The following is a 13,015-nucleotide window of genomic DNA, read 5'->3' on the forward strand; positions in this document are numbered from 1 at the left end:
CTCGAGCGTAAGCAAAGGAAGTATTGTAATCGAGTCCGTCGGCCAACTCTCTACTTTTACGTTTTCTCGATCTTTCATGACCCCTAGAAGACGAAGAAATAGGTCTCCCATTTCCGTCTGTCTGTCCGTCCGTCTGTCCGTCCGTCTGTCTGCCGTCCCGGATTTTTTTTAGACAGATAATCTCCGAAAGTACTCGACCGATTGTTGTGAAATTTTGTACTTATATTAAGAATATCATGTAGATGGTAAAACGCTAACCAAAATTTGTCTAATCATCCCCACCACTAATGCGATGACGTCACTTCAAAATTGTACATAGTAAATGGGTTTTCAATTGTATAAAATAACATAGTCCTACACATGTAGTTTACAACTCTGAATCGACTTTTCACCCGAAACGTCCAGATTTTTGGAAAAAAAATCAAAATTATAAAACAACATTTTGAAATTTAATTTTTAATCTGCTAACCAGAATGCTTTGAAATGTTGCAGATGTTTTAAGGCTATAAAGAGCATCATAAATCTTTAGTCAAAAAATATTTGCTTATCCCCTCCAAAAACTTGATGACGTCAGCTCAAAAGTTTGTGGAATAAATCATATCTAAAATGTACAAAATATGATGAGCCTGTACTTGTCATTTATCACTCCATTCATATTTTTTGGATTTGCATATACAGAGTGACTCAAAAAAATTAATGAATGCGTAAATATATTTTATTGATTTAATCAGGAACTACAAAACGGAATGCTCTGACATCTTGCAGATGTTTTAAGGTTATAAAGGGCATAATAAATGTTTAGTCAAAATATATTTGCTTATCCCCTCCAAAAACTTGATGACGTCAGCTCAAAAGTTTGTGGAATAAATCATATCTAAAATGTACAAAATATGATCAGTCTGTACTTGTGATCTATCACTCCATTCATATTTTTTGGATTTGCATATACAGGGTGATTCAAGAAAATAAATGAAAGCGTAAATTTATTTTACTGATTTACTCAGGAACTACAAAACCGAATGCTTCGAAATCTTGAAGACATTTTAAAATTATCATAAGCATGGTAAATTTTTGATCAAAACGTATTTGGTCGTCCCCCCTAAAAAATTTATGATGTCACCACAAAATTTAGCTGAAAAAATCCTATCTAAAATGTACAAAATATGGTGAGTCTCTTCTTGTGATTTATCATTCCATTCAAATTTTTTCGATTTGCATATACAGGGTGACTCAAAAAAATTAATGAATGCGTAAATTTATTTTATTGATTTAATCAGGAACTACAAAACCGAATGCTTTGAAATCTTGGGAATATTTTAAAGTTATTATAAGCATGGTAAACTTTTGTTCAAAATGTATTTGTTCATCCCTCCTAAAAAAATTGATGACGTCACCCTTAAATTTTGCTGAATAAATCCTATCTAAAATGCAAAAAATATGATGAGTTTGTACTTGTGATTTATCATTCCATTCATATTTTTTAGATTTTCTTAAGAGGTGGTTCAAAAAAATTAATGAAGTCAATTTATTTTATTGATTAAATTAAAGGCAACACTTATTATTAGTATTACACCCCAACCAACCCAATTTGGTAGACACAAAATTTGTTAAAGGAAAAACTCGGTTGAAACATAAGGGTAGCACGCTTATTTACATCGACTTTAACATTACAGACCTGCATTTGTTTTATGCGTTCACTTGATTCCGCGAATGTGAAATAGACATGTTTATAATCAACCAATTGTGAATTTCACCGTCAAGAATTAAAATAAAACCCAATGTTTTATATAATAAGCGGAAGTCGAAGCAATAAAACCGACGGTCGTTTTGTTTACAGTTTCTCTGTTTGGCTCTCACGTATGCTGTTACGCCTGTCATCTTAAATTAAGAATGTTTATACACACACGATTTTCAGTTGCCTCTGATACGTAGGTATACGTGAGTAAATTGTGTCGTTATTTTATTGATTATTACAAATCAATATTCAAACGACCCAATTCATTTTCCCGAAAATTTGAGAATATAATAATTTTATTCTTAGTATTACACTACATCTATCCCAACTGATATACGTGTCCTTGCAAAAATGTTGATGACGTCATCGCAATTTTTTTTTAAATTCCCACTACAAAAATGTAATGAGAAAAAAAACACAATAGGCATGCAGTCGTCAAGTTTCCGACAGCGAGGGAAGTACTGTCAGTAGTATAGATAGCGGGTTACTGTGACACTTCGATGGCATGTCCTCTGTCCATGACCTTGGAAGGTCATTCTTGTGCTGAAGAAGTGCCCACCCCCGAGGGTCTTTCTACAAGACATGATCAACAATGACGTCATTGACCAGAGGCTTCTGAAATTAGGGCGTGGCTCCTCCAGGGGTGTGGTCGCAGGTGTAATCACAGGTGTTTTTGAGGTGTTTTTGAAAAAAGGTAAAAAACCGTTTTTTTTTTTTCATCAGGTAAATTTTGTTTGGTGTGAAAAAAATTCCAATTGCTTTCATCGTGATTCGAACCGAGCGCGTCGGTTTGTCGATTTATCAATTCCATCTATGCGACTATCAAGCTAATGTGTTGAACGCTTGTAAAATTGTGATAGTGTAGAAAACGGACGGACACCACACCAGAATTCAGCGTTGATATCGTTTCGGCTAGCCTAGTCTCTCTTTTTTTTGCGGGAATTTAAGAGAAAATGAAAAACACCAAGATCTTTTTTTACATTTTATTGTGTCAACTTAAAGAGTTAAGTATTTGTTTCGTTTTGTAATAATATTGTTCAGAAACCACACTGTACGTAGAGAAAATTCTTAATATTTCTTATTGGCAGATTCGTAAATGCGGCTGTGTACATGTTTTGTTTGATAATGCTCTTTCACAAACTGCATAAAATAGCAACTATTACATAAAGCATGTAAGGAATGTGTTGCTCCCTTACATTTTGGACAGTTGTGCTTTGTTGGAATTGGCATCTCTCTGCGTGTGGGTGCTGCTAATATTGAAATAAAACTAACATAATATTTTGAGGCGTTTATTCTTTATAGTTCAAATAGTAAACATTTTGTATACTAAACATAAATTTTCAAACGGTCCTTCTTGTGGAATTCTTGCAGCTTCACGCAGTGAACTTGTGGAATTGTATTCAGTATTCCTGTAGAATAATATTTTTCTGTAGCCAAGTTGTTCTAATTCATAGTAACCGCAGTAGAGTTTTTCTTGGAATGATGTTCTATGAGTTATAGGATAGTAGTCCCAATTTTGACCTATTACGTTTCCCACAACTCGATTTTGTATATCCCTAATAGGTGTTCCCAAAGCAAAGTTTTTTCCTTCAAAATAAAACGCTGGATATTCACGTAGAACTACTTGGCTTTGATGGATTTCGTATACCAAAAACCGACCTTCCTCTATTGGAAAAGTGTAATTCAAAACTTTTACTTTAGGTCGGGGAATCACATGGTCGCTGCTGCTTATTGTCAAAACAGTTAAAAGAATAAAACTTTCAATAACCACTGCAATTAGAAATTTGTTGCTCATTTCTGATTTTGTTTTTTTAACACTTGCTCTTCAACAAACTGCAGAAATGTAACTGAAGAGTTTCTTCGAATGCCATCAGTATTTATAAAAAAGAAGAGCTGAGTCATCACTAATTACAGAACATCGTCTTTATCGATCCAACTATCATGTGTCTTATCAAATCCTAACCATCTAACATAAACTTTGTTTTTCTTTCGTTTTAAAACCTTTTCAACTAAATATGCATCAGCATAACGAACCTTTTGTAGCTGTTCCTGATAAAAACCACCCTCAATGTTTTGATTTTTGCTATCTTTTAGTAAGTATGTGGTGGGTTGAGTATATTGAATTTTCCTAATTGTAAATATTTCAGTAGACCAGTTGGGTAAATATTTCTTTGCAAAAACTCCTCTAATTTTTGAGATACGCACATGATCATTTATTTGAAATTTTGTCTTCAAGTTGGACATTTTGATGTGGTTATAAACTGTATTTAAAAGTAGCTTTTCATGTTTTTTTTTCACTTCAGATGGTCTCATTTTTATAGTGCGATGTTTAGTATTATTGTATTGTTGTACAATTTTGGGTAATAATTCAATCCATTTATAATGACCATAATAATTGAATTCCTTCCACATAATGTTTTTCAATGTTCTATTAACTCTTTCAACAATAGAAGCTTTTTTTTCGCTGTATACATTATAATGGTTTATATTGTATTTTTTCATCAATGATTCAAATTTTTGATTGAAAAATTCCTTCCCCATATCAGTTTGAAGGTTTTTGGGGTGTTGTTCTTGAAGGATTTTTTCCATGTTCTTTGTAACCTCTTCGCCTGTTTTTGATTTCAAGGGCAAAGCCCAAACAAACTTGCTAAAACAATTAATAACAACTAGAATGTACTTAAAATTGTTATTCTCTTTTGAATAAGGAATCATCTCTACGAGATTGAAATAAATCATTTAATGATTTTATGATAACTCTGCGTCTTTTAAAATTAATTCTGGCTGGTTTATGTATTTCATTTACAATTTGTTTTTTCACATCGCTAATCTCTTTGCGTGCAGCCATTTTGCTATTTATTTATTTAATAATATTTGCTTCTCTTAACTCTTCAATGATGCTAATAATTTCGTTTCTGTGATTTAAATTTCCTGCTTGCTCAGATGCTATCAATAAACGCATTCGGTCAACTAATTCATTTGGATCATCCCAATAAACGTAATCGATAGAATTATTTTCAACTTTCTTTAATAATCCACCTCCACTTGAGGATAACTTGTCACGACTCGGTGTCAGCAAAGGTGCAATAATTCTTTTATACTTCTGTAATTTGCTACCATCCACTTGTTGATTAGCTTGATAATACCGTTTATGTGCATTGGTCTTTTTCAAAATCTCTTTATACGTCTTTAAATCATTCTCTGTGTAGGAATGTGGTTCCTTTTTGAATAACAACTCATATAATCCTTGTGTTCCTTTATACTTTTTCTTTTGTACAATTAGATCAGAATCCTCAATAAATAACTCCGAATTACCAATTGAAAATTTTTCACTCTCCATATCATGCCTAACACCATATTTATGATCAAATATATCTTCCGTATCCGTTAGCATCTGCTGAATATACTTCCTAGGTAAAGGTTTGTATTGTTCTAAATATTCATCCAATGCTTTCGGATTCACTAATTCAGAAACCGAAGCTATGGATAATCTTCCGTCTTCCTCAGTCGCAAGATTTTCCTCATAATTATTTTCATTTGTAAATACCTCATCATCTTGTAAAAAATTTACTGACTCTTGTTTGGAAGTTGAAGGTTTTAATGGTTCTTCTACTTTTATTTTTTTTAAAGTTGATAAAACGTTTTCTGTTTTTTGATTTGGTCGTTTTTCATTACTCACAATATCTTCAATATTTTTTAAATGTCTTGTAATTGGCAATAACATACTTTCTTGTAAATATTCACCCTGTTTTAAAGCATTTAACTTATTTTTAATAATTCTACGTTTTTCGATAAGTCTTCGTTTCAGTTCTTTCACTTTATCCATGCTGTGATTATTCTTTTACACTTTTATCACCTAATTGATGATCAAAAGAAAATAAGTTACACTTAGGTTGGCATTCGTTTATACATACACGACACCAGAATCTTTTACGTTGAAGCAGCTACAGATCGGGTATGGAAACGGATCAACAAACAGATGAATGAGGTATTCAAACAGATCTAGAACAGGTTTGGAACAGCTCAAACCGGTATCTGTTCCCGATCTGTTCAAGACAAGCTACCTACTCGATGTATATATAGTGATCAAATCCTTTCCTGTATCGACCTTTATCAATGTCATTATCTTTAAATATAGATAAAAATCCATAGGGCTCTTTCCAGCAAAGGGAACACATTTTTCGAAATTGATCATATGACATATCTGTTCCAATGTGGTCGTTGTATAAGTGCTTCAGGTTGAGTTGGTCTTGTTTAAATAAAATGAAAGCGTTTGCATTATCTCGTAAAAGATGTTTCGGAATTTTAGCATATGTTTGACAAAGATAAAAACAGTCTATATGATTGTGTCTTCCCATACTAAAATATTCTCGTATTACATCTTGCTTGTCACAAGCTACATCATCAAATATAAAAATCGAATTTGAATTAATATTAGATGGGTTCATAATATCATCACCGTTGTTGAATGTGTAATAACCGATTCCTTTAATAGGTTTTAATAAGTTTTCCAAATAAACGTACTTTGGTTGATACAGACTCTTTGAATAAATGTACACATTTTTAAATTTCAAACCATTAGGATGTTCTATTAAAGTAATGATGACGTTTGTTTTACCACAGTTAGATGGTCCAATCACTAAACACCTCACAGTTGAAGGAAATAATATGCCATGCTTTAAACTATTCTCTTTGGCTAACTCATTATTTTCAACTTTTAATGATACTTTTTGTTTCACTACTTTCATGTTATTCATAACAAGTAAACGTATCAAGTGAGTATAAATAAACAAATTTCTGTTATTTAAGCAATAGTTTTATATCAACTTTACAGTGATAAAGACTTCTCTCGCTCTCTACATAAAATGAATCATCAACGAGGTAGTGGAATTTTAGATAAAACGTTATATGCTATACCTTACGAATTGCATATACCAGGTTATCAGTTCTGTGGACCTAACACGAAACTTGAGCAACTCCTAAAAAGAGGGGATAAAGGTATTAATGGACTTGATGCCGCTTGTAAGTACCATGACATTGCTTATTCGAAAACAAAAGATTTGAATGAAAGGCACGTAGCTGATAAGATTCTGGCTGAGAAAGCTCTTCAACGATTCCATGCAAAAAACGCTTCATGGATGGAAAAAACTGCAGCATTAGGTGTAGCAGGAGCGATGAAAACTAAGCTAAAATTTGGAATGGGTTTAACAGGTCAAAAAAGAAAAGGATGCAATCAGACGCTGAATCAGTGTGAGAAAGTATTGAGTAAAGCAAGGGATAATATTGAAAACTGCTTAAAAATTATCTCAAAATATAAATCCAATGAGAATGAAAAACATATCAACAAACCTACAAAAACCAAAAAGTCTACGTCAAAGAAAGAAAAAAGAACAGATAATTTTGTTGAGAATATGATAATTGATGACGCAGCAGTAAAAGATGTAGTGGACTTACGAAGACCTGAAAAACGAAAATCAAATGAAGCTGCAGGTGAAGAAGTCACCAATAAAAAAATAAAACTAATCGAATTAACGCAACCTGACACACCTCGCGTTAAGCTTGTTGCGAAAAGAAGGAGAAAAAATGGAAATAAGCGTAAATTGGAAGATGAGCATCATCGTGATGATGATGATGATGAAGATCGACATTTGAAGAAGTTGAAAATTGCTTAAATACTACAGCCTAGGACATAGCACTTAGTCATTACGATAGTGTTGTTGAGATAGTATCATGAAAAAAGCAAATAACTTAAAACAACGTGTGGTAAAAAAGGTGAAGAAAAAGAAAAATGTTAAATCAAAGAGAAAGATTAATTTTCCAAATATTACAAAGGCAATAAAGAAAAGTTTTCGTTCAAATAAAGTAAAAACACTCAATGATGCCATTTCGATAGCATTAAAAACAGCAAAAAAACAGAAAGGAAAAATAAAACCTACACGTATCATAAAAGTACCAAAGACTGGTGGAATATTACCTTTAATTCCCATATTTGCCGGTCTCAGTGCTTTAGGGGCTTTATCAGGAGGGGCTGCAGGAATTGCCAAGGCGATTAATTCTGCCAAGGCTGCTAGACAACAATTGGATGAAGCTCAACGACACAACAAAACAATGGAGTCCATTGCAATGGGAAAAGGTCTTTTTTTAAAACCATACAAAAAGGGTTTGGGTCTTTTTTTAGATTAGACGATTCTAGAGTAGTAGACAAAATACCTAATAGACCTCTCACAAATGTAGATATTGAAAAATTTGCGAAATTATTTAAAATATCATATTTTCGAGGTGTATTTTCACGCGATGACTTTCCTAAAAAGATTCACCAGAACGAAAGTGGTGTGATTAATTTGGATATAGATTTGGGACCTGGAACACATTGGACTGCCTATAAGAAACGAGGTAATATTATTCTATATTTTGATAGTTTTGGTAACTTAAAACCACCTCAAGAAGCAATAAATTATTTCAATTCAAAAGGACCTTGTGAAATCTATTACAACCACGAACGTTTTCAACAGTTCGATACATTTAATTGTGGTCATCTGTGTTTGTATTTTTTGAAAAAACAAAATATATAATAAAATACATATCTTATCTGTCTGCAGTTTGATTTCAGCGACCTATCATAAAACAACCGCATTTCCATTATGTCAAGTTATTTTCTTCTGAGCGGTAGAGAGCCTGCTAACTTATCGGCTGAATTTACTCTTCCAATTGTTTTGGATGAGAACAGTGTTTATGAAATTGGATTAATAAATTTTAGTGTACATAATGCTATACCAAATATTGATGACAAAAATAATAAGTTTCATTATGATAAAAAAAAAGTTGTTATTATTCCTGAAGGTTGTTATGAAGTAGCAGATATTAGCGAATATTTGGAATTACTGTTTGCTGGACGAAAAGAAGAAAAGGACAAAATACAGCTACATTTGAAAGCCAATTTTAATACCCTCAAATGTGAAATAAAGTGTAATAAAGAAATTGATTTTTCTAAAAAGAATTCTATCGGGCAGCTACTAGGATTTGAAAGGAGGATACTAACACCCAATCAGATGCATTTCTCTGATTTTCCTGTTGACATTATGCGTGTAAATGTCGTTAGGATCGAATGTAATATTGTAACTAACTCGTATAGGAATGGAGATACAGTGCACACGATTCATGCCTTTCATCCGAAAGTTCCACCCGGTTATAGAATCATTGAAAGTCCGAGTAATGTAATTTACCTCCCCATTAATACACATATAATTAATAATATTTCGCTTAAAATAGTGGATGAGACCGGTAACCCGATTAATTTTAGAAAAGAAGTGATCACTGCAACATTGCATTTACGAAAAATCATTTCATAATGGTTGCTAGATTTAATGTGTCTTATCAGGAAAGTCGAAATTCTTCCAATGCATTTCAGGATATAAACAGTCACCTTTGGAGAAAAAACTCCATTAACGCTACAAATCGTGTAGAGTTAACACCCGAAAATAAATTGTTTTTAAAATCGCTTGGTTTACGTGTTAGAGAGTGCAACAACAACAAACAATAATGGATTTTTTAAACGTTAAAGGAAAAGTGAATGTGGACAGTGCTATAACAAATTTTCAATTTCGTTCCTACAAATCTTACACAACCGGTGAATTAAATCATAATGATGAATGTCGACTTGTTATCCAGCAACAGGACTTAATAACGATACCTGGATTAAGTGAATTACGTATTCAAGGGAAACTGTTAAAATACGACGAGTCTGGTGTTTCAACTAAAGTTCAATTGATCAATAATTTTATCGCATTCCTATTTGAAGAAATTCGATATGAATTAGGAGGTATTACAATTGACAGAGTAATAAATCCTGGTATTACTACTAGTATGAAGGGATACGTATCATATACGCCCAGTGAAAGTACAGCTTTGATGTTTGCAAGTTGGGTTCCCTTTGATAATGAAAATATCAACAATGCAGCTACAGGAGAATTTGATGTGTGCTATCCTCTTTCATCAATCTTAGGATTTGCGGAAGATTTCAAAAAGATCATAGTAAATTGTCGACAAGAACTCGTATTACGTAGAACAGCTGATGATCTAAATGCCACAATTGAGAAGACTGGATTAGAGAAGGGTAAAATTACAAATTTGAAAATTACTTGGTCAATTCCACATACCACAGTATCGGATTACGAAAAACTTAAATTACTTGAGACGACAGAAAAAAATATACCACTTGAAATAGCTTACAGGAGATGGGAATTATTTAGATATCCACAACTACCGGAAACTCATTCCTTCACTTGGGTGTTGAAATCATCGACATTTTTGGAAAAACCACGTTTTGTAATTTTTGGATTTCAAACAGATAGAAACAATAATTTGACAAAAGATGCATCTAAATTTGATCACTGCAATTTGAAAAACATCAAGCTCTATCTAAACTCACAATCCTACCCCTATGAAAATTTGAATTTAAACTTTAGAAATAGTAAGTACGCTTTAGCCTACAGTATGTATGCTCGATTTCAGCAATCTTATTATAATAAACAGATTTGTGAACCCTTACTGGATCCGTTTAAATATAAATCTACTGCACCTTTAATTGTAATAGATTGTTCTTATCAAAATGACACAATCAAACAAGGAACGGTGGATGCGCGATTGGAATTTGAGACAATTTCGGATGTACCTGCAAACACTTCTGCTTTTTGCCTAGTCTTGCACGAGCAGTTTGTTGAATACGAACCTCTTACCGGTGTTGTGAAAAAAGTATAAAACAAAAAATGTTTATTGTTGATGTAGAAGGCTTTAAAAATGGTTGTGGCTATTTCTTGTGCAAGGAAATAACAATATTAAATACTAAATATGGCAACTATCAACATGCAGAAATTAAAATGCCTATTGATTTGAAATTGTGTGATTACAAATTTGTAAATCAGTGCAAGTGGTTAACCAACAATTTACATGGATTAGAATTCGACGCAACCTGGAACTCTACGCTCAATTACGCACAAATTTCAAACTTCCTGAAAACCTTTATATTGAACAACACCAATAATGAAGATGATGAAATTGGTGTAGCTGTCAAAGGAAGCGAAAAAAAAGCATGGTTAAGTGAAATACTTTTGGAAACGCAAATCATCGATTTGGACGAAGAAGCATGTCTTCGACTAGAAGATTTAAAGAATATTTTTAAATCGCATCACTGTCAGCAGCACTTGCACAATCATTTAAATTGTACACTAGAAAATACTTTTAATTTGTATAATTGGTATACGCATTGTAGAAAATAAAAAACAACATTTACATTGCACTTTTTTATTCAAATTCTTGCGCGTCTTGTGACATGTGTTTTGTTCGTGTTTTAGACGATGGCTGATCCTCTTCGTCTTCTTCTTCTTCATCTTCCTCAACAATTTTTTTTTTAATAGTTTTTTTTGTTTTTGCTTTCGATGATTTTGGCTCTTCCTTCTCCTCCTCTTCTTCCTCTTCTTCTTCTTCTTCTTCTTCTTCTATTTGGGGAGGTTCTAAATATAGTCTTCTCTTTTTATTCGCCTCAATGGCAAGGTCTTCAGGACCATCATCGATCAAATTGAACTTGTAGCGACGAACAACTTTTTCCAAAATATTGAATTCGTCGTCACTCTCCAAATGGGTCCGCATATATCTAATTGGTAACGTGCCAAATTTTTTCTTTAAAGTGATTGCCTTTGGGCAATACGAAAGATTGACAAAGATTTTATCTCCTTTGGTTTTGATGCTTTTTACACCGTATCTGAAAAGAAAAAAAGAAATGAAAAAAAGAAAAAAAAGACAAAACAAAACTTACTGGAAAAGCTGTTTCATCACCACAGCAGCGTGCTTAATAGGGAAGTTGTCTTTATCGTCACTGAAGATGACTATTGTGCTTGGTGTTGTAGCCATGTTGAAAAACTGTGATTTTGATCACAATTCTGATTCCTTTTTATATACACGATTTTGACGTAGTTTTGAAGCAAATTGTTGCAATGCAACCCCCCCCTAAAGATAAATTTCTGCTGACCACGTAATTTTAGTAATAAACTTGTGCTGACCGCGTGATCGATTTTTTTTTTAAATTTGTATGCAAAACAAATTTCTGCTGACTTTGCTATTTTTTTTTGTGCTAATGTTGCTAACCACCAATGGTGGGAGAGAAAAAATGCGTGTTTCTTTAGTATAAATAAGTGATTGAGTTCATCACAGCCATCGTCTTCATCACCACAAGCCTTGACAGCAACAGCACCAGCCACAATGTAAGTACCAACAACTATTATCTACTTTGGACCTATCATTTATTTTTTATATTATTATTATAGTACTACAATGAGCCAGAAGAACATTGACACCCTAACAAGCGAGACCATTAGCAAAATTGAATTGGTGAGTAGATTAATTAAAACAAAAGAAGAAGTTAGAAAACATATACAATATTTGAAAAAAACTATTTTATTGGTAAAAAACTGTATTAAAAACAAAGCTAGTTGTGTTAATAGGTTTTCAAAAGTTGAATCAAATTTAGCCATTTTAAAAAATTATCTTGAAAACTTTAAACTCAAATTAAATACGGGAAAGAATAGAAAACCAAAAAGCTTAGTTTGGCAAGACGTTGATGCTTGTTTTAACGGTAGAATCAAAACTGGAATTATAACAAATTTAAAAATTAAAGATCCAAAAGAATTTCTAAAAAAATCATTTCGAAGTTTTTCAATAAAAAATAGAAAAGAACTAAAGAACTCTTTATTGAAAGTGAATGTAGTTTTTGCTGGACTGTTTATAAAACCTCAAACGGCTGAAACTTCTTTTAAATTTTTTTCAACAAAAAATCGAATAATAGATCATAATATCAATTTAAAGGATTGGTATGAAACGTATGTTATTGACAAAATTCTAATAAAATTGGAGGAATTTCAAGAACGAAATAGTGGCTGGAGTTTGTGTGAAATTTTATTTTTAAAAGTTAATATTAACCACTATCGTCCAATAAATGTTGGTATTTCAACATACGTTAATTTACCACCCTTTATACAAAAAAAGAAAGCAGTTATAAATATAAAAAATAATGACCCTTATTGTTTTCTGTGGTCTGTGGTAGCAGCTTTATTTCCAGCTGAAGATGGCAAAAATGCAAATCGAATTTCGTCTTATCCAAACTTTAATAATGTTCTCAAATTTAACAATATCGACTTTCCTATAGCACTAAAAGATATTCCAAAGTTTGAGAGTATGAACAATTTAGCTATCAATATTTTTACTATTGTAAAAAACGAAATTTTACCGTTA

General features: G+C 32.4%; 1 protein-coding gene across 1 annotated transcript; it reads left to right on the forward strand.

The window, feature by feature from the left end:
• The first annotated feature begins 9,271 nt into the window (after window positions 1-9,271).
• LOC135137353 (uncharacterized) lies at window positions 9,272-10,489 on the forward strand. Its single transcript, XM_064066976.1, has one exon. The coding sequence runs from the start codon at window positions 9,272-9,274 to the stop codon at window positions 10,487-10,489; it is 1,218 nt and encodes a 405-aa protein (XP_063923046.1).
• Window positions 10,490-13,015: the final 2,526 nt, after the last annotated feature.

This window comes from Zophobas morio, unplaced genomic scaffold, assembly GCF_036711695.1.
Source record: "Zophobas morio isolate AGI-343-1 ecotype UQ-CSIRO unplaced genomic scaffold, CSIRO_AGI_Zmor_V1 ptg000029l, whole genome shotgun sequence".
Classification (NCBI taxonomy): domain Eukaryota; kingdom Metazoa; phylum Arthropoda; class Insecta; order Coleoptera; family Tenebrionidae; genus Zophobas; species Zophobas morio.